Raw genomic sequence first — 24,146 nt, forward strand, 5'->3', positions numbered from 1 at the left:
AGGGCAGTGGCCTCAGCCCCGCTTGGCAGGAGGCAGTGGGTGGAGGGGAGGTAGGGGGCCTGGGTCCGCCCTGTGCAAGCCCGGTTGGGCCCTGGGCAGCTTCATCCAGCACCCATCAGCCAGGTGTACATGTGGCAGACAGGTATCAGGTGTAAATGTGACAGCAGACTGTACCTGGGCCCTGGGGGGAGAGTGCCCTCCCCTTAGGTCTCCAAGGACGCTCACAGGTTGGATTACTACACCTGGGGGTCCTCAGCCCAGGAACCCAGGGCTCCCACTCCCTCACCACCTGGTCAGAGAGAAGCAACTGCTCCCCTCCCAACCTCGTGGGTCTCCACGGCCGCCAGCCTCGCTCTACCGTGAAAGGACCAGAGGGTCCGTTCCCTAGAATTCCCATTCTGGTATCTCAGCCAGTTCACAAAGCAGCTCCCCAGACACACGTGGGCATGTGGACACATGGACACACACATGCACACAGGGCCGCTTCCCGGCCCGGTACCCAGAGCCAGCCGGAGGCTCTGCGAGTCTGTCTGGAGGGTCTGACGGCCCTGCCAGTTGCTTTACAGCAGCCCGGAAGGACCCATAAGGTCACTTTTTGTCATTTTTTGCAGCAGGCATCGGCATGCTGTCCCCATCTGTGGACCAGGACCTTCTCTATTTTCCCCAGGGGGAGGCGCATTTCACACACACATGCAAACGTGTGCACATTCACATGCAGGTCACATATGCAAACACACACTCACATGCACACAAACAGGTGCACATGCAGCGTAATGGCTGCGAAAGGGACTGAGTCCTTTTTCACAGATTTGGGCTCAGAGGGCTTCCTGCAGGGGGGGTGCCACCTGCATCTTGGTGGCCCAGCCAGGGCTTCATGCACGCCAAGGACAGGATAGGGCAGGACAGTGCCTTCCGGGGTTTGCCAAAGCCAGGCCAGGCACCTGTGCACTGTGTCCCCCCAATCCTGTGTGCAGAGCCTGGTGGCCGGACCCCACTCGCTCCATAGGAATCAGCCAGACCTCGGCCGTGCACGGCGGCCCACCCAGACGCCCAGCCTCTACTGAAGCACAGCAGCACGGTGTCTCTGCCTGAGTTTATTTTGGAAAGCAAAGAATCGAACAAAGGCTTGGAAAATAAATATCCGCAGAGAGAAGGTCAGCTTAGGAGGCGAGGAAGCTCAGAGGGTCAATGGGAGGGGGTGTACGGACGGTGGAGGCGGGGCACGGGTGGCCGAGCACCCCCCGCTCACGCCCGCCCCGGGCCCAGGTCCCTGGGGCCAGAGCGCCGGGCCCTGCGCTGGGGGGGCAGCTCGCACACAGTGTCCTGGCACAGACAGCTGTCGATGTGGGTGTAGGTGTGACGGAGCAAGCCCCCGCCCGGGCACTGCAGCATCACCTCCCGCTGGCTGGTGCTCTGCTCCTTGCAGCAGGAGCAACTGTGGTCCAGGGACTGGGCCTTGGCCGAGTACCTGCAGAGCAGCCGGGGTGAGTGGGTCACCGCCTGCTGGTGTGGACGCAGCCTCCCCGCCCCCGCCCCCCCCCCCCCCCCGCTGTCCCCACCAGGGCCACTCGCGGCCTGAGACTCACATGGCGAAGGTCCCGCAAGACCCGGAGCAATCGTTCATGGTGACCAACTTGGTGCAGCCGTTGTGCGAAATTTCCCTGACGACAGGGACGGTGGAGCAGAAGATCCTGGTCTCATTGCGAGGGAGGCCTGGGGAGAGGGGGCAGAGGCTCGGGAGGTCTCCACCATCCAGGGCCCTCCCACTCCCCCTCACTGCTTCCTCTCCCCTCCCCAAGCACCCCACCTCGGCCGCCCTCAAGCAAGCTGAGCTCTGTCCTGCTTCTCCTCAGGAAGGGATTCAGGCTTCCTGGGCACCCCAGGTGATGCCCTCGAACTCAGCGTCCAGCTGAGAATGGCACAGAGGGGACAAGATTCCCAGGGCACCATCCCCTTGTGCTCTCCTCCCTTCAAGGGGCCCGGGTGGAACCCACTGCCAGGCCGCCGCGCCCCGTGCCCCAGGAGCCGCCCGCCCGAACTCACATTTCCTGCAGCAGCCATTGGGCATGAGCGTGATGGAGCCCTGGCGGGAAGGAGAAACAGCTGGGACTCGCAGGCCTCCCCCAGCAGTGACAGCCCCCCTCTTGCCACGGGGGCGGAAGCGGCCGTTCCTGCATAAGGGCCCGCAGCAGACCCTCCAGGCTGGAGGCCCAGCCGCTCAGGAACGTCGGGGACCCCCACTCCCAGCAGTGACGGGCCCGCTCACCGGGAGGCAGGTGCTGGGGTCAAAGTCGGGGCAGGTGATGTTGGAGACGGATGAGATGAACTGGCCATGTATCTTCACGCAGCTGAAGAAGGTACATTTGTTCAGGGGGTCTCTCTTCATGTCCCCGGGCTGTGGGGCAGAGGAGGGTCTGTGTGAGGCCTGGCAGGAGTCCCACCCAGAAAGGCAACTGGAGACACCTGGCAGCTCCCCGACCACCCTGCCAAGTGCAGCCCACAGGCCCAGGGCCACCAGGCCGGCGGCACCCAGGAGGGGCCCAGGGACTACCGGCCTGTAGTCCACAGACGGGTCCACATCCTAACCCCCGCATCCCACAGAGGTGACCTGATCTGGAAAAGGCGTCTTTCAGAGGGAGCTGAGTTAAAGATCTCAAGGTGAGACCGTCCTGGATTACCCAGGGCGTGGGGGAGGGAGAGGGGGCCAAGATCCCACGGCAGGTGTCCTGATAAGAGACAGGACGTGTAAAGCCTTGCGGCCCCGGGGGGAGACTCGGCCTTGCCCCGGGCGGGGAAGGACAGGCGTGTGCACCTTCAGGACCAGGTTCTGGCTGCCGGGCCGGTTGATGACGATGATGCAGTGGGTCTGCTGGCACTTCTTGCAACACTCACCGGGGACGTCCACCAGCTCAAAGCCCTGCAGGACACGGGGCGGGTCGGCATCGACAGAGGAAGGGCTGCGCGGGGACGGCGGTGGGCGGGCCGCACCTGTCTGGGCAGGGGCTGCTTACGCGGTTGCAGGAGGTGTTGCAAGGCACGTGGGTGCAGGAGATGGCGTTGAGCTGCGTGGCGTTCTCTCTGTGTTTGGTGCACATGCAGTTCTCGCACTTGGAGGAGAAGACTGGAGAACCGGGCTTCGGGCACAGGGCGGGCGGGTGAGGCGGGGCCTCCAAGGCACCTCCCCTCCTCCAGGGCACCGCCCCCCGTCACCGGCAGGGGAGCTGGGTGCCCCGGGTGCCGAGAGCCCCCAGAGCAGGGCCCCTCACCGGGCCAGCCAAGAGCCTGTCAAACCCCACGCCCCGAAGCCCCCTGTGCACCCCGCCCCGCTCCCCGCAGCCCATCAGGGCTCACCTGGTACTCAGCGTTCCTGAGAACACACACGCCCTTGGGCACTTGGGAGGAAGAACAGGAACGAAGGTCAGACTGTCCTGCCTGAGCCCACGTGGACGCAGAGCCAGCGGACTGGGCTGGGTGCGTCCACTGGGCAGAACTTGAGCCCCCAGGCAGGAGCCACTTCAGCCCCACCCCCCACCTCCCCATTCCCCCATCACACCGCCGCCCAGCCCCGGCCCCGGCTGCCTGGCCTAGACCTCCTTCCTCCCCCACCCCGGCCCACCTACCACACGAGTAGAAGGGGCAGCACCTCCCAGGGACCATCTCGCTCTTCACCTCGAAGCCCAGCGGGCACAGCGGGGGCTTCCCCCTACACAGGCTGGCGTTGCACGCTGAAGACGGGGGAGACGCCCCAGTGAGCACGGCCCCTAGCTGGCCGAGCCCCGACGCCACCCCGCGCAGGGCTGGGTCCCGCAGCAGAGGGACCCGGGGCCTGGACCCCCATGGCCCCACCAATGCCCACTCTCCTGCGGACACGCCCTGAGGCCCCCACCTCCAGAAACCACGCGGCAGCAGGGCCAGGCCCGCTCCCTGCCCCGCGGGCGCCTTACCGCAGGAGGTGATGTTGCAGCAGGTGTTGGCGGGGTCGACCTCTGTGACAGTGTAGGTGCCGTCCTCCTTGCACTCCACAAAGGGTACCGGGTGGCATGTCTTGGGCCTGCAGATGATGCCGCTGCCCCCCTCCAGGCAGATGCAGTCCTTGCAGCCGAACTCGAAGTGCTCCCCAAACTGCAGGGAGGAGGGGGGAACAGGGGGAGAGAGGGCGCCAGTCAGCCCGAGGCAGCACTGCACCGGGCGGCCTGCGGGAAAGCCCGCACCCTCCCTGCTCTGAGCGCACAGGGCAGGTTCTGGGCCAGGACACTCACACCACAACCGAGCCCTGCTCACCAGCGTGTGCACACACAGGCCTGGCGCGTGGCAGACGCACCACATGTCTCTGTGGGGCTCACACAGCGTGGAGCTAAAGAACCAACCACGTGCAGGAGACACGCTCAACACTGCAGACGCCGCCACAGGTGTAGACAGAGCTTCAAATGGCTAGTGGGTGGATCCCCCTGCTAGCTCAGCCTTCCAGGGCTTAAATCACTCATTACTCATTATAGCCTCCAAGGGTCCCAGGTTCTCATTCCAGCCCATCCCACCTCCCAAAATGCAGGGCTCGTGGGAGCGTCCAGTCCCAGCACCAAGGGTGTTGGCCTACCTCTCTGGGCAAGTTGTCGGGCCCCACGCAGCCTAGGAAGGAAGGAGACAGGCCCCATGAGCACAGCCCCGTGAGCACAGCCCCAACACGTGGGAGCTGGCCTCAGCCCCAGGGAGGAGGAGCAGCCTTTGGCAGGCAGCCTACCGCACAGGTCCACGCAGACGTCGAAGCCGGACGCGTAGCTGGTGGTGCCCTTGGGACAGAAGCAGCCTTCCACCAGGCGTGGGCTGTTTGCCTGGGTGTGGCTACGGGGGAGAGCATCGTGAGACGGTGAGGGGACAGACTGGACGACCAGCCCAGACACACTGCCCAGGAGCACAGTCAGAGGGCCAGCCCGCCGCCCCGACGCATCCACGGTGACTGACCTGGACTTGCAGGTGGGCTCCTCCACGGGACCACAGGCCCGGTACTCTCGGTGCTCCGGGCACGTCACCACTGTGGGGAGGGGGCAGGAACCGAGGGCCCAGAGTCAGAGGGGGGAAGCCTGTGTCCCCCACCCTACCCCCAAGTGACATCCTGCCCAACCCCTCCCAAACGGGACCCCACCCACCCGCAGGGGCTGAGCGTGGGCTCAGCCCCCCATGCTGTCCCGAGCCACGAGGAGGGGGCCCAGCCCGCCGGGTGCTGAGCAAGGCTGCTCTTCTGGTGGCCGGGCCCCCCACCCCAGTCCAGCTTCCGGCACAGCGCCCAGCAGAGCCCGGGACGGGGCAGGCAGGCACTCACGGCAGGCCCCGCCAGTGTGGCTCCGCCAGTCGACACAGATGCCCTCCTGGGCACAGAGGGCTGCGTAGGTCTGCAGGCTGGCACACTCCAGGCTTGAGTCGGGCACAGTGAAGCTGTCGGATATGCAGGCTTCGTAGTAGTGCTTGGGGGATGCCACAGCGTGGCACGGGGCGAACAAGCTGCGGGTGGAGGGCTGCAGGTCATGGTCTGGCCGGCGCCCCCGCCTCTCTCACACTACCCCCTGCCCAGCACCTCCACCTGGGCTGTCCCCCGGGGCCCGGCTCAGCCTGCACCACCAGACAGGCGCCCATGGGCTGAGGGTGGGAGCAGAGCGCGGGGCTGGCCTTGGGGTAGGGGGACCAGCACTGTGGCCCGAGGAGGAGGCGCTGTGCTCGGGCCCTGAGATGGAAGCTTCGTGTCTAAACAGCCACGGGGTGCCAAGATCCCCCCTCCAGCAATGCCAGCAGGGGGCCTCCCAGCCCCGACTCACCCACCTCTGGGGACGAGCTCCCCGGGATGCCAGCTTTCGGAGCGCCCCCTCTCTGTCTAAGCCCAAATACCCCTCCCCAACATCAGTCTTGGATGCGAACTCTGTCCCGGGTCAACTGGTCTACCCAGGATTCACGCTCAGCCACCCCTGCACCAGCCCAGAAGGCAGGAGAGATGGGGGGGGGGTCACAAAGGGCACAGGGACACCTTACGGGCCACTCAGCCCCATGGAAATCAGAAGCCCGAGTCCTGGGCCCCACTGTGGCCTCCTTCTGCCTTCCCAGCCCCAGGCTCAGCCCCTGTGGCCTCTTCTCTGCAGACCAGCGGGGGTGCAGCTGGGCCCAGGGCAGGATCACCTGTCCTTGATGAGCTCGCAGAGTGGAGACGGAGAGCCCGTCCTGGTGGTCGTGCTGCTGCCCACCGACGGCCAGGTGGCCGGTCGCTTGGTGGTGAAGCCCCTGTGGGGACAGTGCGGCTCCGAGGGGTTGTTCACCACCCAGTGGTCAGCCGCAACCTCGCAGCTGGCGACGACCTCCCCGCTGGGCAGCATGCAGTCATCCGAGGTGTTGTTGGTGCACGTGCCTGTGTTGGCGGGAAGGCCACGTGTCCCTGAGCCGAGCCCAGCCATCCAGTAGGCTGGGCAAGCCCCCAGGACCACCCCCCACCTCCCAGCCCAGGTCCCTGGTGGCCGGCTGGCCGGGGCCGAGGGCACAGACTAGACTAGGCTCCTATTGGCTTCCCACAGGGGCCAAACCCAGATAAGGCGGTGGGGGCCTGCACAGCGCTGAGAACCACAGCTGCGGGGGCAGGTGCCCACGGCCAGCCGCAGCCCAGACACCCTCCCTGGGGCAGGGCACAGGGGCCGAGAGGCTCACCACACCGGCCCTTCGTGTTGTTGCTGAACCGGTGGTAGGGCAGCCGGATGGAGAAGGAAAGGCTGTCGTAGGAGATGAGGGCGCCCAGCTCAGGGATGTCCACCACGTACTTGATGCCTGACTGGTACACCTGCAGCCCGTACTTCTTATAGGGCAGCGCCACAGCCTGCCTGTTGACCTGCACCTGTGACCGAGACATCTGGGGTCAGGGAAGGCCAGCAGGGCGGGACGAGCTGTGCCTCCAGAGAGCACCTGGGGTCACCCCACCCCCACCTGTCCTAAGGCTGAGTGCTCAGTGGGGGGATCTCTGCCCGCCCCACTCCCCCTTCCCCTCTTCCTTTCCATCGCGCTGGGCCAGATCCTTGTCCTGACTCGTCTCAGGGGCAAGATGGCAGGGCCGCTGTCCTCAGAATCCCCCGGAGACCTGGGGGCCCTCATGCAGGGGGTAGGACTCCCCAGGCCACGGGAGCCAACAACCCTATGCAGTGTGTTCAGAGCCCCTCCCCATTCACCCCTGTCCTCAGGGAGGGGGCTTCTGCCACAGAGACCTGTGCCCAGGGTGGGTGGCAGGGGCATGAGAGGGGGAGGTCAAGGGGTCCCTGAACGCCTCCAGAGGGCCAGACACAGAAACGTGTCTGCTGAGCGCCGCCCTGCCCTCTCCAAGCCTGGCTCTGGGGGAGGAAGCCCAGCCTCCCACCGGCTGAGGGAGCCTTCATCAGTGCGCCCCGCCGTGGACACCCCTCCCCAGCCAACGCACCTGCACCCTCATGGGCATCGTGTGCGCGGTCTTGATCAGCACCTCCTGGGTCTCGTGGCGCACGATGAGCGCGCGGGGGCAGGACACTTGGCTGCTGACGTCACAGTGGTAGTTGTCGATGTAGACCCCGAAGTTGTCTATGGTGGGGGTGATCTCCTCCACCAGCACGTACGTGCAGTTGCCCTGGTAGCTGTAGTAGAGCCCATCGAAGGTGGCGTAGTGCGTGTCCCCCCAGCCCGTGCAGTAGCCTGCAGAGGGAGCTGGGGTGAGCCAGTGCTGAGCCATGGGCTGGGGGCTGGGACAGGGACAGGGTCAAGGACAGGGACCAAGGGTCAAGGGTCAGGTGGGAAGGGCAAGCAGACACTGAGGGAAGCCCCGAAGTCTGGTTCCTGGGGCACGTGGGACATCTGGGCCCCAAGAGTGCCCTCCGCACTCAGCCGGCAGCGGCCAGGCCTCGGTTCCAACTCCAGCTCTGCCCCCCCACCCCCGCCCCAGGCCCCTCGGCGGTGGCCACGCTCCACCAGGCAAACCCCTCCCTCCCCCCGGACCCCTGGCCTGAGATGGGGAATAAGCAGGAGGCGTGAGAAATTGCTCCAAACGTGGGCCTGACTCTCCGTGGGTGCTCAGCCATCAAAGCCATCACGACCCCCTGGGGTCTGCAGCCCCCCCCCCCCACACACACACACACACAGTGGGGAGCAGGTGGGGAGGGTCTCTGCGGCGCCGGGCTTACAGTCACACTCCCAGTGCCAGCAGCACTTGTCGGGGTCCTCGACGCGCACTGGCATGAGGCCGTTGGAGCAGGTGGGCATGGGTGGGGGGTCGCACTTCACCTCCACGAGCTCCACGGTGTTGTTGTACTTGCAGATGGCCATGGTGCAGTTACACAGCCACCAGGCCTCGTTCTCCTGCAGGCGGGGAGGGCACAGGGTCAGCGGCACCAGCCTGGCACCCAGGCTCACACAGGAGGGGTGGCCCCAGGTGAGCACCTAAGAGCCCTGCCCAGGAGGCTGAAGGCGAAGGGCAACCCGCCAGCCACCTCACTACAGCAAGGGGCGCGTGGGAGAGAAGGTAGGAGGGCCGCAGCAGACCCTGAGCCCAGGAAGCTGCCTAAAGCCTTGGCCCGACTGGGGATGTGGGGCATAGGGGCAGGGGCATGACCAGCAGAAAGGTAGCGCCTGGGGCTTTGAATGCCCAGATAGTGGGTGTGTGTGCCCGAGGGGACAAAAGCCACCCACAGACACAGACCTGTCTGGGAGGATCGAAGTCCAGGCATGCAGGGGGCTTGGTGGTGGACGGCACACTGGATGCCATGGATGGCCGGGTGGTGGGTATGGATGGGCTGGGAGTTGGGGAGGGTGTGGATGGGCAGGACCAGTTGAAGATCTCGAGGGTGCACTCCAGCGAGCAGTTCACGTAGTAGCAGGTGTCTCCTTGTGTGCTGTTGTACACCAGCTCACCTGCAAGGGGAAAGACCCAGTCCTTACCCCGTCCACACAGGGCTGGCCACCAGAGTACCCAGGTGGGTCCCCACAGAGGCCACGAGAGAGAAGTCCACACCACCCTCACTTCCCTGATTTGTGGTGGCAGCACATGGGGCTGGCCACGGAGACATCCACCCGTGCTGGCATCCAGCTTCCCAAGCAAGCCCCCAGTTTAGACCTTCAACTGACCCCTAGGCACTGGGAAAGCAAAGTCCCGCCAGCCTGCATTGCCTGAGTCAGAATGAAAAGCTTGGGTACCTGGGGCATAATACGTGTCATTCAAATAGCAGCATATCCTCTGGGTGGCGGTGGTGACTGAGACGGTGCTCGTGGTGATGTTGGGTGAGGTTAATGGGATCACCGTAGGGGTGGTCACACTGGAGGTCAAGGTGCTGGTGGTCTGTGGCGTGGGTGGCATGGTCGACGAGTGTCCTATTGGTGTGGAAGTTCCCGTGGAAGTCATTGACACAGTCGTGGGAGTGGGTGTGGGTGTGGAAGGGGGCCCTGTGGTGGATGAAGGGGGCCCAGTCGTGGTTCCGTGGGTGGGAGTGGTCTTCGAGGAGGTGGGACCCGAGGTTGGCGAGCCTGTAAGAATGGAGGGTGCAGTGAGGGCTGAGGGCGTCCACCCATCGTAGATGCACAGGTGGCCTGGCGGCAAGTGCATGTGGGCAGCTCACTCGAGGTACGTGGTACCTGGCATGGGAGGCCTCACATCCATTTCCCCAGCTCTCAGTCTCAGGGTTGGGCAGAGTGTCAGGGCCCACAGTCTATGGTGTATGTAACAGGGAGGCCACGGGGGTGAGGCACCAGTTCCAGGCAGCACCAGAGCCACAGGACAGTGGTCCATCAAGACAGGCTGACCAGCTGCCCTCCGAAGCCCCAGGGGGGAAGTGCAGCTGGAAGAGGGGGGACAGAGGGGGGGGTCTCCCAGGGCACCTGACTGGCAGCCTCTACTCCCCATGAGGCCACACATGCCTCGGTGGTCTCCCCTCAGGATGGCTTTGTCTACGTAGCCCATCATGGCCACAGGCAGCCATGCCCGAGGAAAGACGTACTGTGGGGTCAGCAGCTCCCTGAACGCTCAGCAGCGGGACTTGTGGGGCAGGAGAGGCAGGCGAGCCCTCCTGGAGCCTTCTTGGGGAACGCTCTCACTGGGTAGAGTGGGGGGCACCTGTCTCAAGTCCCAAGAGCTGTAAAGCTCCTCTGGCGTGAGAAGGAACCGTGAGCACATCACCAATAACCACGCAAGTTCCATGGTCTCTGTGTACCTGGAGCGGTGGTGCCAGGTGTAGGTGGAGAGGGCGTGGTGCCTCCTGTTGTACTGATGGCTGGTTCTGTCGACGCTGGGGTCTGTGGTGTGCTGTATGTCTCCTCAGTTGTTGGGGTGGTGGTCACAAGCGTGGTAGATTCCGTGGAAGAGGGAGAGGTGGACTGGGAAGTTGGAGGGGAGGACGTAGGAAGAGATTGTGATGTGCTGCTGGTAGTGCTAATGTTGGGAGGTGGGGTTGGAGTCTCTGTGGTTGTGGTAGTGGTGGGAGAGGGGGTTTCTGTGCTGGTGGAGGCTGGAGTTGGGGTCTCTGTTATGGTGGGTGTAGGTGTTGGAGTCTCTGTGGAGGTGGTGCTAATGGTGAGGGTCGGAGTTGGAGTCGCTGTGGAGGTGGTGGTCAGTGGTGGTGCTGGGGTCACTGTGGTGGTGATTATTGGTGTTGGGGTCTCTGTGGTTGTGGTAGCGGTGGGGATTGTCTCTGTGGTGGTGGCAGTCGGAGTTGGAGTTCCAGTTGAAGTGGTGGCGGGTGTTGTGGTTGGGGTCTCTGTAGTGGTCGGAGTTGGAGTCTCTGTTGAGGTGGTAGTGGGTGTTGTGGTTGGGGTCTCTGTAGTGGTCGGAGTTGGAGTCTCTGTTGAGGTGGTGCCGGGGGTCGGAATTGGAGTTCCAGTTGAAGTGGTGGTGGGTGTTGTGGTTGGGGTCTCTGGAGTGGTTGGAGTTGGAGTCTCTGTTGAGGTTGTGGTGGGGGTCGGAGTTGGAGTTCCAGTTGAAGTGGTGGTGGGTGTTGTTGTTGGGGTCTCTGGAGTGGTCGGGGTTGGTGTCTCTGTTGAGGTTGTGGTGGGGGTCGGAGTTGGAGTCCCAGTTGAAGTGGTGGTGGGTGTTGTGGTTGGGATCTCTGTAGTGGTCGGGGTTGGTGTCTCTGTTGAGGTTGTGGTGGGGGTCGGAGTTGGAGTCCCAGTTGAAGTGGTGGTGGGTGTTGTGGTTGGGGTCCCTGGAGTGGTGGAAGTTGGAGTTCCAGTTGAAGTGGTGGTGGGTGTTGTGGTTGGGATCTCTGTAGTGGTCGGGGTTGGAGTCTCTGTTGAGGTTCTGGTGGGGGTGGGAGTTGGAGTCCCAGTTGAAGTGGTGGTGGGTGTTGTGGTTGGTGTCTCTGGAGTGGTGGAAGTTGGAGTCCCAGTTGAAGTGGTGGTGGGTGTTGTGGTTGGGGTCTCTGTAGTGGTTGGAGTTGGAGTCTCTGTTAAGGTTGTGGTGGGGGTCGGAGTTGGAGTCCCAGCTGAAGTGGTGCTGGGTGTTGTGGTTGGGGTCTCTGGAGTGGTGGAAGTTGGAGTTCCAGTTGAAGTGGTGCTGGGTGTTGTGGTTGGGGTCTCTGGAGTGGTGGAAGTTGGAGTTCCAGTTGAAGTGGTGGTGGGTGTTGTGGTTGGGGTCTCTGGAGTGGTTGGGGTTGGAGTCTCTGTTGAGGTTGTGGTGGGGGTCGGAGTTGGAGTCCCAGTTGAAGTGGTGGTGGGTGTTGTGGTTGGGGTCTCTGGAGTGGTGGAAGTTGGAGTTACAGTTGAAGTGGTGCTGGGTGTTGTGCTTGGGGTCTCTGGAGTGGTGGAAGTTGGAGTTCCAGTTGAAGTGGTGGTGGGTATTGTGGTTGGGGTCTCTGGAGTGCTTGGAGTTGGAGTCTCTGTTGAGGTTGTGCTGGGGGTCGGAGTTGGAGTCCCAGTTGAAGTGGTGGTGGGTGTTGTGGTTGGGGTCTCTGGAGTGGTTGGAGTTGGAGTCTCTGTTGAGGTTGTGGTGGGGGTCGGAGTTGGAGTCCCAGTTGAAGTGGTGGTGGGTGTTGTGGTTGGGGTCTCTGGAGTGGTTGGAGTTGGAGTCTCTGTTGAGGTTGTGGTGGGGGTCGGAGTTGGAGTCCCAGTTGAAGTGGTGCTGGGTGTTGTGGTTGGGGTCTCTGGAGTGGTGGAAGTTGGAGTTCCAGTTGAAGTGGTACTGGGTGTTGTGGTTGGGGTCTCTGGAGTGGTGGAAGTTGGAGTTCCAGTTGAAGTGGTGGTGGGTGTTGTGGTTGGGGTCTCTGGAGTGGTTGGAGTTGGAGTCTCTGTTGAGGTTGTGGTGGGGGTCGGAGTTGGAGTCCCAGTTGAAGTGGTGGTGGGTGTTGTGGTTGGGGTCTCTGGAGTGGTGGAAGTTGGAGTTACAGTTGAAGTGGTGCTGGGTGTTGTGCTTGGGGTCTCTGGAGTGGTGGAAGTTGGAGTTCCAGTTGAAGTGGTGGTGGGTATTGTGGTTGGGGTCTCTGGAGTGCTTGGAGTTGGAGTCTCTGTTGAGGTTGTGCTGGGGGTCGGAGTTGGAGTCCCAGTTGAAGTGGTGGTGGGTGTTGTGGTTGGGGTCTCTGGAGTGGTTGGAGTTGGAGTCTCTGTTGAGGTTGTGGTGGGGGTCGGAGTTGGAGTCCCAGTTGAAGTGGTGGTGGGTGTTGTGGTTGGGGTCTCTGGAGTGGTTGGAGTTGGAGTCTCTGTTGAGGTTGTGGTGGGGGTCGGAGTTGGAGTCCCAGTTGAAGTAGTGGTGGGTGTTGTGGTTGGGGTCTCTGGAGTGGTGGGAGTTGGAGTTCCAGTTGAAGTGGTGCTGGGTGTTGTGGTTGGTGTCTCTGGAGTGGTGGGAGTTGGAGTCCCAGTTGAAGTGGTGGTGGGTGTTGTGGTTGGGGTCTCTGGAGTGGTGGAAGTTGGAGTTCCAGTTGAAGTGGTGCTGGGTGTTGTGGTAGGGGTCTCTGGAGTGGTGGAAGTTGGAGTTCCAGTTGAAGTGGTGGTGGGTGTTGTGGTTGGGGTCTCTGGAGTGGTTGGAGTTGGAGTCTGTGTTGAGGTTGTGGTGGGGGTCGGAGTTGGAGTCCCAGTTGAAGTGGTGGTGGGTGTTGTGGTTGGGGTCTCTGGAGTGGTGGGAGTTGGAGTTCCAGTTGAAGTGGTGCTGGGTGTTGTGGTTGGTGTCTCTGGAGTGGTGGAAGTTGGAGTTCCAGTTGAAGTGGTGCTGGGTGTTGTGGTTGGTGTCTCTGGAGTGGTGGGAGTTGGAGTCCCAGTTGAAGTGGTGGTGGGTGTTGTGGTTGGGGTCTCTGGAGTGGTGGAAGTTGGAGTTCCAGTTGAAGTGGTGCTGGGTGTTGTGGTAGGGGTCTCTGGAGTGGTGGAAGTTGGAGTTCCAGTTGAAGTGGTGCTGGGTGTTGTGGTAGGGGTCTCTGGAGTGGTGGAAGTTGGAGTTCCAGTTGAAGTGGTGCTGGGTGTTGTGGTTGGGGTCTCTGGAGTGGTGGGAGTTGGAGTCCCAGTTGAAGTGGTGGTGGGTGTTGTGGTTGGGGTCTCTGGAGTGGTGGAAGTTGGAGTTCCAGTTGAAGTGGTGCTGGGTGTTGTGGTAGGGGTCTCTGGAGTGGTGGAAGTTGGAGTTCCAGTTGAAGTGGTGCTGGGTGTTGTGGTAGGGGTCTCTGGAGTGGTGGAAGTTGGAGTTCCAGTTGAAGTGGTGCTGGGTGTTGTGGTAGGGGTCTCTGGAGTGGTGGGAGTTGGAGTCCCAGTTGAAGTGGTGGTGGGTGTTGTGGTTGGGGTCTCTGGAGTGGTGGAAGTTGGAGTTCCAGTTGAAGTGGTGCTGGGTGTTGTGGTAGGGGTCTCTGGAGTGGTGGAAGTTGGAGTTCCAGTTGAAGTGGTGGTGGGTGTTGTGGTTGGGGTCTCTGGAGTGGTTGGAGTTGGAGTCTGTGTTGAGGTTGTGGTGGGGGTCGGAGTTGGAGTCCCAGTTGAAGTGGTGGTGGGTGTTGTGGTTGGGGTCTCTGGAGTGGTGGGAGTTGGAGTTCCAGTTGAAGTGGTGCTGGGTGTTGTGGTTGGTGTCTCTGGAGTGGTGGAAGTTGGAGTTCCAGTTGAAGTGGTGCTGGGTGTTGTGGTTGGTGTCTCTGGAGTGATGGGAGTTGGAGTCCCAGTTGAAGTGGTGGTGGGTGTTGTGGTTGGGGTCTCTGGAGTGGTGGAAGTTGGAGTTCCAGTTGAAGTGGTGCTGGGTGTTGTGGTAGGGGTCTCTGGAGTGGTGGAAGTTGGAGTTCCAGTTGAAGTGGTGGTGGGTGTTGTGGTTGGGGTCTCTGGAGTGGTTGGAGTTGGAGTCTGTGTTGAGGTTGTGGTGGGGGTCGGAGTTGGAGTCCCAGTTGAAGTGGTGGTGGGTGTTGTGGTTGGGGTCTCTGGAGTGGTGGGAGTTGGAGTTCCAGTTGAAGTGGTGCTGGGTGTTGTGGTTGGTGTCTCTGGAGTGGTGGAAGTTGGAGTTCCAGTTGAAGTGGTGCTGGGTGTTGTGGTTGGGGTCTCTGGAGTGGTGGAAGTTGGAGTTCCAGTTGAAGTGGTGCTGGGTGTTGTGGTTGGGGCCTCTGGAGTGGTTGGAGTTGGAGTCTCTGTTGAGGTTGTGCTGGGGGTCGGAGTTGGAGTCCCAGTTGAAGTGGTGGTGGGTGTTGTGGTTGGGGTCTCTGGAGTGGTGGAAGTTGGAGTTACAGTTGAAGTGGTGCTGGGTGTTGTGCTTGGGGTCTCTGGAGTGGTGGAAGTTGGAGTTCCAGTTGAAGTGGTGGTGGGTATTGTGGTTGGGGTCTCTGGAGTGCTTGGAGTTGGAGTCTCTGTTGAGGTTGTGCTGGGGGTCGGAGTTGGAGTCCCAGTTGAAGTGGTGGTGGGTGTTGTGGTTGGGGTCTCTGGAGTGGTTGGAGTTGGAGTCTCTGTTGAGGTTGTGGTGGGGGTCGGAGTTGGAGTCCCAGTTGAAGTGGTGGTGGGTGTTGTGGTTGGGGTCTCTGGAGTGGTTGGAGTTGGAGTCTCTGTTGAGGTTGTGGTGGGGGTCGGAGTTGGAGTCCCAGTTGAAGTAGTGGTGGGTGTTGTGGTTGGGGTCTCTGGAGTGGTGGGAGTTGGAGTTCCAGTTGAAGTGGTGCTGGGTGTTGTGGTTGGTGTCTCTGGAGTGGTGGGAGTTGGAGTCCCAGTTGAAGTGGTGGTGGGTGTTGTGGTTGGGGTCTCTGGAGTGGTGGAAGTTGGAGTTCCAGTTGAAGTGGTGCTGGGTGTTGTGGTAGGGGTCTCTGGAGTGGTGGAAGTTGGAGTTCCAGTTGAAGTGGTGGTGGGTGTTGTGGTTGGGGTCTCTGGAGTGGTTGGAGTTGGAGTCTGTGTTGAGGTTGTGGTGGGGGTCGGAGTTGGAGTCCCAGTTGAAGTGGTGGTGGGTGTTGTGGTTGGGGTCTCTGGAGTGGTGGGAGTTGGAGTTCCAGTTGAAGTGGTGCTGGGTGTTGTGGTTGGTGTCTCTGGAGTGGTGGAAGTTGGAGTTCCAGTTGAAGTGGTGCTGGGTGTTGTGGTTGGTGTCTCTGGAGTGGTGGGAGTTGGAGTCCCAGTTGAAGTGGTGGTGGGTGTTGTGGTTGGGGTCTCTGGAGTGGTGGAAGTTGGAGTTCCAGTTGAAGTGGTGCTGGGTGTTGTGGTAGGGGTCTCTGGAGTGGTGGAAGTTGGAGTTCCAGTTGAAGTGGTGCTGGGTGTTGTGGTAGGGGTCTCTGGAGTGGTGGAAGTTGGAGTTCCAGTTGAAGTGGTGCTGGGTGTTGTGGTTGGGGTCTCTGGAGTGGTGGGAGTTGGAGTCCCAGTTGAAGTGGTGGTGGGTGTTGTGGTTGGGGTCTCTGGAGTGGTGGAAGTTGGAGTTCCAGTTGAAGTGGTGCTGGGTGTTGTGGTAGGGGTCTCTGGAGTGGTGGAAGTTGGAGTTCCAGTTGAAGTGGTGCTGGGTGTTGTGGTAGGGGTCTCTGGAGTGGTGGAAGTTGGAGTTCCAGTTGAAGTGGTGCTGGGTGTTGTGGTAGGGGTCTCTGGAGTGGTGGGAGTTGGAGTCCCAGTTGAAGTGGTGGTGGGTGTTGTGGTTGGGGTCTCTGGAGTGGTGGAAGTTGGAGTTCCAGTTGAAGTGGTGCTGGGTGTTGTGGTAGGGGTCTCTGGAGTGGTGGAAGTTGGAGTTCCAGTTGAAGTGGTGGTGGGTGTTGTGGTTGGGGTCTCTGGAGTGGTTGGAGTTGGAGTCTGTGTTGAGGTTGTGGTGGGGGTCGGAGTTGGAGTCCCAGTTGAAGTGGTGGTGGGTGTTGTGGTTGGGGTCTCTGGAGTGGTGGGAGTTGGAGTTCCAGTTGAAGTGGTGCTGGGTGTTGTGGTTGGTGTCTCTGGAGTGGTGGAAGTTGGAGTTCCAGTTGAAGTGGTGCTGGGTGTTGTGGTTGGTGTCTCTGGAGTGATGGGAGTTGGAGTCCCAGTTGAAGTGGTGGTGGGTGTTGTGGTTGGGGTCTCTGGAGTGGTGGAAGTTGGAGTTCCAGTTGAAGTGGTGCTGGGTGTTGTGGTAGGGGTCTCTGGAGTGGTGGAAGTTGGAGTTCCAGTTGAAGTGGTGGTGGGTGTTGTGGTTGGGGTCTCTGGAGTGGTTGGAGTTGGAGTCTGTGTTGAGGTTGTGGTGGGGGTCGGAGTTGGAGTCCCAGTTGAAGTGGTGGTGGGTGTTGTGGTTGGGGTCTCTGGAGTGGTGGGAGTTGGAGTTCCAGTTGAAGTGGTGCTGGGTGTTGTGGTTGGTGTCTCTGGAGTGGTGGAAGTTGGAGTTCCAGTTGAAGTGGTGCTGGGTGTTGTGGTTGGGGTCTCTGGAGTGGTGGAAGTTGGAGTTCCAGTTGAAGTGGTGCTGGGTGTTGTGGTTGGGGCCTCTGGAGTGGTTGGAGTTGGAGTCTCTGTTGAGGTTGTGCTGGGGGTCGGAGTTGGAGTCCCAGTTGAAGTGGTGGTGGGTGTTGTGGTTGGGGTCTCTGGAGTGGTGGAAGTTGGAGTTCCAGTTGAAGTGGTGGTGGGTGTTGTCGTTGGGATCTCTGTAGTGGTCGGTGTTGGTGTCTCTGTTGAGGTTGTGGTGGGGGTCGGAGTTGGAGTTCCAGTTGAAGTGGTGGTGGGTGTTGTGGTTGGGATCTCTGTAGTGGTCGGGGTTGGTGTCTCTGTTGAGGTTGTGGTGGGGGTCGGAGTTGGAGTCCCAGTTGAAGTGGTGGTGGGTGTTGTGGTTGGGGTCTCTGGAGTGGTGGGAGTTGGAGTTCCAGTTGAAGTGGTGCTGGGTGTTGTGGTTGGGGTCTCTGGAGTGGTGGGAGTTGGACTCCCAGTTGAAGTGGTGCTGGGTGTTGTGGTTGGGGTCTCTGGAGTGGTGGAAGTTGGAGTCCCAGTTGAAGTGGTGGTGGGTGTTGTGGTTGGGGTCTCTGGAGTGGTTGGAGTTGGAGTCTGTGTTGAGGTTGTGGTGGGGGTCGGAGTTGGAGTCCCAGTTGAAGTGGTGGTGGGTGTTGTGGTTGGGGTCTCTGGAGTGGTGGGCGTTGGAGTTCCAGTTGAAGTGGTGCTGGGTGTTGTGGTTGGTGTCTCTGGAGTGGTGGAAGTTGGAGTTCCAGTTGAAGTGGTGCTGGGTGTTGTGGTTGGGGTCTCTGGAGTGGTGGAAGTTGGAGTTCCAGTTGAAGTGGTGCTGGGTGTTGTGGTTGGGGCCTCTGGAGTGGTTGGAGTTGGAGTCTCTGTTGAGGTTGTGCTGGGGGTCGGAGTTGGAGTCCCAGTTGAAGTGGTGGTGGGTGTTGTGGTTGGGGTCTCTGGAGTGGTGGAAGTTGGAGTTCCAGTTGAAGTGGTGGTGGGTGTTGTCGTTGGGATCTCTGTAGTGGTCGGTGTTGGTGTCTCTGTTGAGGTTGTGGTGGGGGTCGGAGTTGGAGTTCCAGTTGAAGTGGTGGTGGGTGTTGTGGTTGGGATCTCTGTAGTGGTCGGGGTTGGTGTCTCTGTTGAGGTTGTGGTGGGGGTCGGAGTTGGAGTCCCAGTTGAAGTGGTGGTGGGTGTTGTGGTTGGGGTCTCTGGAGTGGTGGGAGTTGGAGTTCCAGTTGAAGTGGTGCTGGGTGTTGTGGTTGGGGTCTCTGGAGTGGTGGGAGTTGGACTCCCAGTTGAAGTGGTGCTGGGTGTTGTGGTTGGGGTCTCTGGAGTGGTGGAAGTTGGAGTCCCAGTTGAAGTGGTGGTGGGTGTTGTGGTTGGGGTCTCTGGAGTGGTGGGAGTTGGAGTTCCAGTTGAAGTGGTGCTGGGTGTTGTGGTTGGTGTCTCTGGAGTGGTGGGAGTTGGACTCCCAGTTGAAGTGGTGCTGGGTGTTGTGATTGGGGTCTCTGGAGTGGTGGAAGTTGGAGTTCCAGTTGAAGTGGTGCTGGGTGTTGTGGTAGGGGTCTCTGGAGTGGTGGAAGTTGGAGTTCCAGTTGAAGTGGTGGTGGGTGTTGTGGTTGGGGTCTCTGGAGTGGTGGAAGTTGGAGTTCCAGTTGAAGTGGTGGTGGGTGTTGTGGTTGGGGTCTCTGGAGTGGTTGGAGTTGGAGTCTCTGTTGAGGTTGTGGTGGGGGTCGGAGTTGGAGTCCCAGTTGAAGTGGTGGTGGGTGTTGTGGTTGGGGTCTCTGGAGTGGTGGTAGTTGGAGTTCCAGTTGAAGTGGTGCTGGGTGTTGTGGTTGGGGTCTCTGGAGTGGTGGAAGTTGGAGTTCCAGTTGAAGTGGTGGTGGGTGTTGTGGTTGGGGCCTCTGGAGTGGTTGGAGTTGGAGTCTCTGTTGAGGTTGTGCTGGGGGTCAGAGTTGGATTCCCAGTTGAAGTGGTGGTGGGTGTTGTGGTTGGGGTCTCAGGAGTGGTGGAAGTTGGAGTTCCAGTTGAAGTGGTGGTGGGTCTTGTGGTTGGGATCTCTGTAGTGGTCGGTGTTGGTGTCTCTGTTGAGGTTGTGGTAGGGGTCGGAGTTGGAGTTCCAGTTGAAGTGGTGGTGGGTGTTGTGGTTGGGGTCTCTGGAGTGGTTGGAGTTGGAGTCTCTGTTGAGGTTGTGGTGGGGGTCGGAGTTGGAGTCCCAGTTGAAGTGGTGGTGGGTGTTGTGGTTGGGGTCTCTGGAGTGGTGGGAGTTGGAGTTCCAGTTGAAGTGGTGCTGGGTGTTGTGGTTGGGGTCTCTGGAGTGGTGGGAGTTGGAGTCCCAGTTGAAGTGGTGGTGGGTGTTGTGGTTGGGGTCTCTGGAGTGGTGGAAGTTGGAGTTCCAGTTGAAGTGGTGCTGGGTGTTGTGGTAGGGGTCTCTGGAGTGGTGGAAGTTGGAGTTCCAGTTGAAGTGGTGGTGGGTGTTGTGGTTGGGGTCTCTGGAGTGGTGGAAGTTGGAGTTCCAGTTGAAGTGGTGGTGGGTGTTGTGGTTGGGGTCTCTGGAGTGGTTGGAGTTGGAGTCTCTGTTGAGGTTGTGGTGGGGGTCGGAGTTGGAGTCCCAGTTGAAGTGGTGGTGGGTGTTGTGGTTGGGGTCTCTGGAGTGGTGGGAGTTGGAGTTCCAGTTGAAGTGGTGCTGGGTGTTGTGGTTGGTGTCTCTGGAGTGGTGGGAGTTGGAGTCCCAGTTGAAGTGGTGGTGGGTGTTGTGGTTGGGGTCTCTGGAGTGGTGGAAGTTGGAGTTCCAGTTGAAGTGGTGCTGGGTGTTGTGGTAGGGGTCTCTGGAGTGGTGGAAGTTGGAGTTCCAGTTGAAGTGGTGGTGGGTGTTGTGGTTGGGGCCTCTGGAGTGGTTGGAGTTGGAGTCTGTGTTGAGGTTGTGGTGGGGGTCGGAGTTGGAGTCCCAGTTGAAGTGGTGGTGGGTGTTGTGGTTGGGGTCTCTGGAGTGGTGGAAGTTGGAGTTCCAGTTGAAGTGGTGGTGGGTGTTGTGGTTGGGATCTCTGTAGTGGTCGGTGTTGGTATCTCTGTTGAGGTTGTGGTGGGGGTCGGAGTTGGAGTTCCAGTTGAAGTGGTGGTGGGTGTTGTCGTTGGGGTCTCTGGAGTGGTTGGAGTTGGAGTCTCTGTTGAGGTTGTGGTGGGGGTCGGAGTTGGAGTCCCAGTTGAAGTGGTGGTGGGTGTTGTGGTTGGGGTCTCTGGAGTGGTGGGTGTTGGAGTCCCAGTTGAAGTGGTGCTGGGTGTTGTGGTTGGGGTCTCTGGAGTAGTGGAAGTTGGAGTCCCAGTTGAAGTGGTGCTGGGTGTTGTGGTTGGGGTCTCTGGAGTGGTGGGAGTTGGAGTTCCAGTTGAAGTCGTGCTGGGTGTTGTGATTGGTGTCTCTGGAGTGGTGGAAGTTGGAGTTCCAGTTGAAGTGGTGGTGGGTGTTGTGGTTGGGATCTCTGTAGTGGTCGGGGTTGGTGTCTCTGTTGAGGTTGTGGTGGGGGTCGGAGTTGGAGTCCCAGGTGAAGTGGTGCTGGGTGTTGTGGTTGGGGTCTCTGGAGTGGTGGGAGTTGGAGTTCCAGTTGAAGTGGTGCTGGGTGTTGTGGTTGGGGTCTCTGGAGTGGTGGGAGTTGGAGTTCCAGTTGAAGTGGTGCTGGGTGTTGTGGTTGGGGTCTCTGGAGTGGTTGGAGTTGGAGTCCCTATTGTGGTGGGGGTGCTGGTGGCTGGGGTTGTGGTGGGGGTGGTGGTGTGTGGGGTTGTGGGGGTGGTGGTGGGTGGGGTTGTGGTGGGGGTGGTGGTGGGTGGGGTGGTGGGTGGGGTTGTGGTGGGGGTGGTGGTCGGGGTGGTGGTCGGTGGGGTTGTGGTGGGGGTAGTGATGGGTGGGGTGTTGGGTGGGGTGTTGGGTGGGGTGGGTGGGGTGGTGTGTGGGGTGGTGGTGGGGGTGGTGATGGGTGGGATGGTTGACGGGGTGGTGGTGGGGTTCGTGACCGGGGTCGTGGGACACTCATCCATCAGCAGGCAACAATAGACTCGTATCTCGTAGTCATAGCAGACTCCAAAAGGTCCGTTTCGAAACTGGTCTTCGTTCTTGCAGATGAACCCGAAGGAGACATTGCACTGAGCCTCCTGGCCCAGCTCCTCCCAGCTGAGGTGGGGCTCTACGGCCACCCTGCACTCGATATCCTTGGGGGCCCTGCAGACACGGCTGAATGTCTCTCGGTCTCCACCGTCACTGCCGATCCTGGGATGGTCGTCGTTGATCCAGTCGGACCAGAAGCAGCATAGCCCTAGGCAAGCAAGACCCAGCGTCGGTCAGCCAGGCTGGGGCGCGCCTTTCGGGCGATCAGTGGGACTCGGAGAACCGAGACCCCCGTGACCAGCTCTCCCCATCCTCACCAAAGGGCCCAGTGTTGGCTCTGAGACTTTAAGCTGAGCCCTAACTTCCACCCTCCACTTCTCCCCTCCTTCTGCAACTAAAAACCCAAGACCCCCATGCCATGCCAGTGACAGACCCAGGCCTCAGAGCGCCAGCCTAGCACCCCTTCCTCAGCTACTTTCAAATCCTTATGCCGAACAAACAAATAAGGAAAGGGCCACCCAGTCTAGCGAAGAAGTGCGCCGGCAGGGACTTGGTCTGGACTCTTGACCAATGTTTTCACCCTGAGCTGGCCAAGTCCCCTGCACGAGTCCCTGGGCTCAGCAAATCGGGAATCAAGTCACCAAAATACACCATCTTCGGTCCCTGAGCCGGTGGTCCAGCCCACCCAGCCCAGCCCCGTGTCTGGGTCTTGAGGGAGGCGCCCAGCAGCTTTCTGCAGCTCCTCGCCCTGTATCATTGGGAACGCCGTCAACGTGACTTACTCTGAGTTGTTGACGAGGGAGATGACACTGCAGTAAAATGGGGGAAAAAGAGAATGTCATTCTATAGCTTTGAGGTTTTTCAAACCTTTTAATTTTACTGGTTTCTTGTCCCGGTGGCTGTCATACGCCTGGCGGCTCGTTCAGCAGTAGCTGCAATTTCAGCCCGAGCAAACGCACAGGGACTTGAGGGTGTCTCTCTGCCTCCTCTAACCCTTAGGGGTAGTTTCCTGCGGGTCTGGGGAGACGGCCCCGAGTCGCCGTCACTGCGGTCTGGGCTCAGGGATGTGGTCAAGGTGCTGGGAGGCAGGGGGCACTCCCTGAGTTGAGAGGCACGTCAGCACCACCCCCATCTACCTAGAAAGGCCACCCTGCTGGGATCAGGGCAAGACCTTACCTGTACTGGTGGTCGGAGTGGTGCTCGTGGTGGTGGAGGGCGTGATGGGGGTGACAGAGGTGGTGGTGGCGGGTGTTGAGGGGGACGAGGGTGGTGGGGTGTACACGCAGATGTTGAAGTGCTTCTCCACCATCCCGTTGACGTCACAGATTTCCCAGTAGCAGAAGGGGCTGTCCTCGGTTTTGCTGAGAATCTTCCCTGGGGGCAAGCCAACGTCAACACGTCAGGAACAAGACAGAGACTCACAAGGCCCCCCTCAGCCTGTCCTAATAAGGGGAAGACTGGTTTCCCCCACCTCCAACCAATGGCAAACCAGCGCCCGTCAGGACCCCATTCCCAGAATCCTAAGGGGTGCCCATCAGAACACAGAAGCTACATCACAGACGGGGCATCTGCTCCCCATCACGAGAAATACAAACATTTCAGGTGAGCCCTAGGGGCTGCTGCAAATCAGAGGCACATCTGAGCTGGGAGGGCCCCAGGGAAGCCACACGGAAGAAGAGGGGGAGGGGGAGGAGGGAGGGGCAGGATGAGCCCACCACAGCCCAGGAGGACAGGCCAGGGGCGGGCAGCTTACTGTTTTCTGGCCGGCAGACAACTTGCGAGGAGTTGTCACACACGCTGAAAAGCAAGGGCAAGGCTGCAGGCCCGAGGAAATGCTGGCCTCTCCCAGCCGGCCTCTGCCCTCCAGCCCGCGCCTCTGCTACTGGCCCAAAGCCTCAGGGCGCTACCCCAAAGGCTGGGTCCAGGAGCCCCCGCCTGGGTTCCCACTGTGGGCAGAGAGGGGACGAGGCAAGGGGGGCAGAAGGAAGGAGGGCCCACTTCTCCCCTCCCCTTGGTTCCTGTGTGCGTGCGGCGTGTGTCCACATGTGTGTACATGAACACTGTGTGCCAGTGTGTGTGCGTGGATGCGGGTGCGTGCATACGTGTGCGCTGATCTCCCCCGGGCCCCTGCGACGCGAGCTTAGATACCAAGAGTGGCAGATCTGCTCTGTGGGCACAGACGTTCCAGGTGGGTAGTGAATGTCCCCGATGTAGCAACCACATTGGTCCCGTGTGACACACTTCTTCAGGTCCTCGTTGTAGATGGGACTTTCCTTAGGGCACCGGGGGTAGCAGCCTGGTGGGCACAGGGCACTGGGCTTGGACCGGCACAGAGGACCCCACATCCACCAGACCCTACCCATCCTCCTCACCCTGGCAGGTCCTCTTCTCCAGATGTCCTCTGGGAAGGCAGGGGCCTGGACACCCCCCCTTCCTGGGGCCCTGACACTGCCATGTGGCCAAAGGGACAGCCAGGCCCCGGCCAGCCTCCTGGGGGGCACGCCCACCGCTCCCTCCCCAGATCTCTCGCATGCTCTCAGCTCACAGACGCTGCAGAGGCCTCCCGAGCCCCCACCTCGCCCTCTTCTGCTCTTTCCCCACAGCAGCTTCGCTCCTGACCTCACATGGTCTCCCGACCTTACGTGGCGTGTCACGCTGCCCCTTTTCTGCCTCTCTCCTCTAGGGCGGGGGCTCGGCTCAGGCTCCCAGCCCACTGTCTGATGAACGAACTGCAGCGCGACGAGCCTGGCCCACCCTGGAGCGCAGGGTCCCGGGTCCCACAGGGCCCCTCACCCTCCAGGTAGGACACGGAGATGTTGGAGTGGATGCCGCTGACCGTCCTGCATGTCTCGAAGCTGCGGTTCCCGCAGGGCTCGTAATGCCACTGGCACTCGTCCGGGGGGTTGTAGTAGTCACAGAATATGGCTGGGGGCGGGGGGGGGGGGGGGGGGGGGGCGGGGCGGGTCAGGCTCGGGGAGGGCCGAGGCCGGGCGGGGGAGGCCGGGCGGGGACCACAAGCACCCCACCCCCCGGTGCAGCAGCCTGCAACCCGCCACACTGGCACCCCAGGCCCAGGACCGGCGGGCACTCACGGCACAGGTCGGGCCTCCTCCAGAACACACAGGCCCCCTCCTTGGTGCACTCCTGGGCGTAGGCGGCCACGGCAGAGCACAAGCACTCACAGTCTCCGCCCGTGTCGCAGGAGCACGCGTCGTGGACGCAGGCCTCGTAGAAGGGCTTGGGGTCCACCTGGGGGAGGAGCCTCCGTGTGCCCGGTGCCCACACCGCC

General features: G+C 61.0%; 1 protein-coding gene across 1 annotated transcript in view; it reads right to left on the reverse strand.

The window, feature by feature from the left end:
• Window positions 1-1,107: 1,107 nt before the first annotated feature.
• The window catches only part of MUC2 (mucin 2, oligomeric mucus/gel-forming), a 33,262-nt gene continuing 10,223 nt past the window's right edge, over window positions 1,108-24,146 (reverse strand). The window contains 26 exon segments of the mRNA XM_068554857.1: window positions 1,108-1,468; window positions 1,587-1,713; window positions 2,044-2,083; window positions 2,267-2,395; window positions 2,813-2,917; window positions 3,012-3,134; window positions 3,352-3,392; window positions 3,621-3,725; window positions 3,945-4,122; window positions 4,595-4,626; window positions 4,739-4,839; window positions 4,960-5,029; window positions 5,318-5,496; window positions 6,163-6,388; window positions 6,682-6,865; window positions 7,439-7,686; window positions 8,172-8,346; window positions 8,687-8,898; window positions 9,181-9,507; window positions 10,191-10,454; window positions 11,286-11,456; window positions 20,895-21,065; window positions 22,007-22,231; window positions 22,611-22,654; window positions 23,006-23,153; window positions 23,950-24,106. Of these exon segments, the coding sequence (XP_068410958.1) occupies window positions 1,246-1,468; window positions 1,587-1,713; window positions 2,044-2,083; window positions 2,267-2,395; window positions 2,813-2,917; window positions 3,012-3,134; window positions 3,352-3,392; window positions 3,621-3,725; window positions 3,945-4,122; window positions 4,595-4,626; window positions 4,739-4,839; window positions 4,960-5,029; window positions 5,318-5,496; window positions 6,163-6,388; window positions 6,682-6,865; window positions 7,439-7,686; window positions 8,172-8,346; window positions 8,687-8,898; window positions 9,181-9,507; window positions 10,191-10,454; window positions 11,286-11,456; window positions 20,895-21,065; window positions 22,007-22,231; window positions 22,611-22,654; window positions 23,006-23,153; window positions 23,950-24,106 (4,005 nt within the window). The 3' untranslated portion in view covers window positions 1,108-1,245.

This window comes from Eschrichtius robustus, chromosome 11 (genome assembly GCF_028021215.1).
Source record: "Eschrichtius robustus isolate mEscRob2 chromosome 11, mEscRob2.pri, whole genome shotgun sequence".
In the NCBI taxonomy this organism is placed as follows: Eukaryota; Metazoa; Chordata; class Mammalia; order Artiodactyla; family Eschrichtiidae; genus Eschrichtius; species Eschrichtius robustus.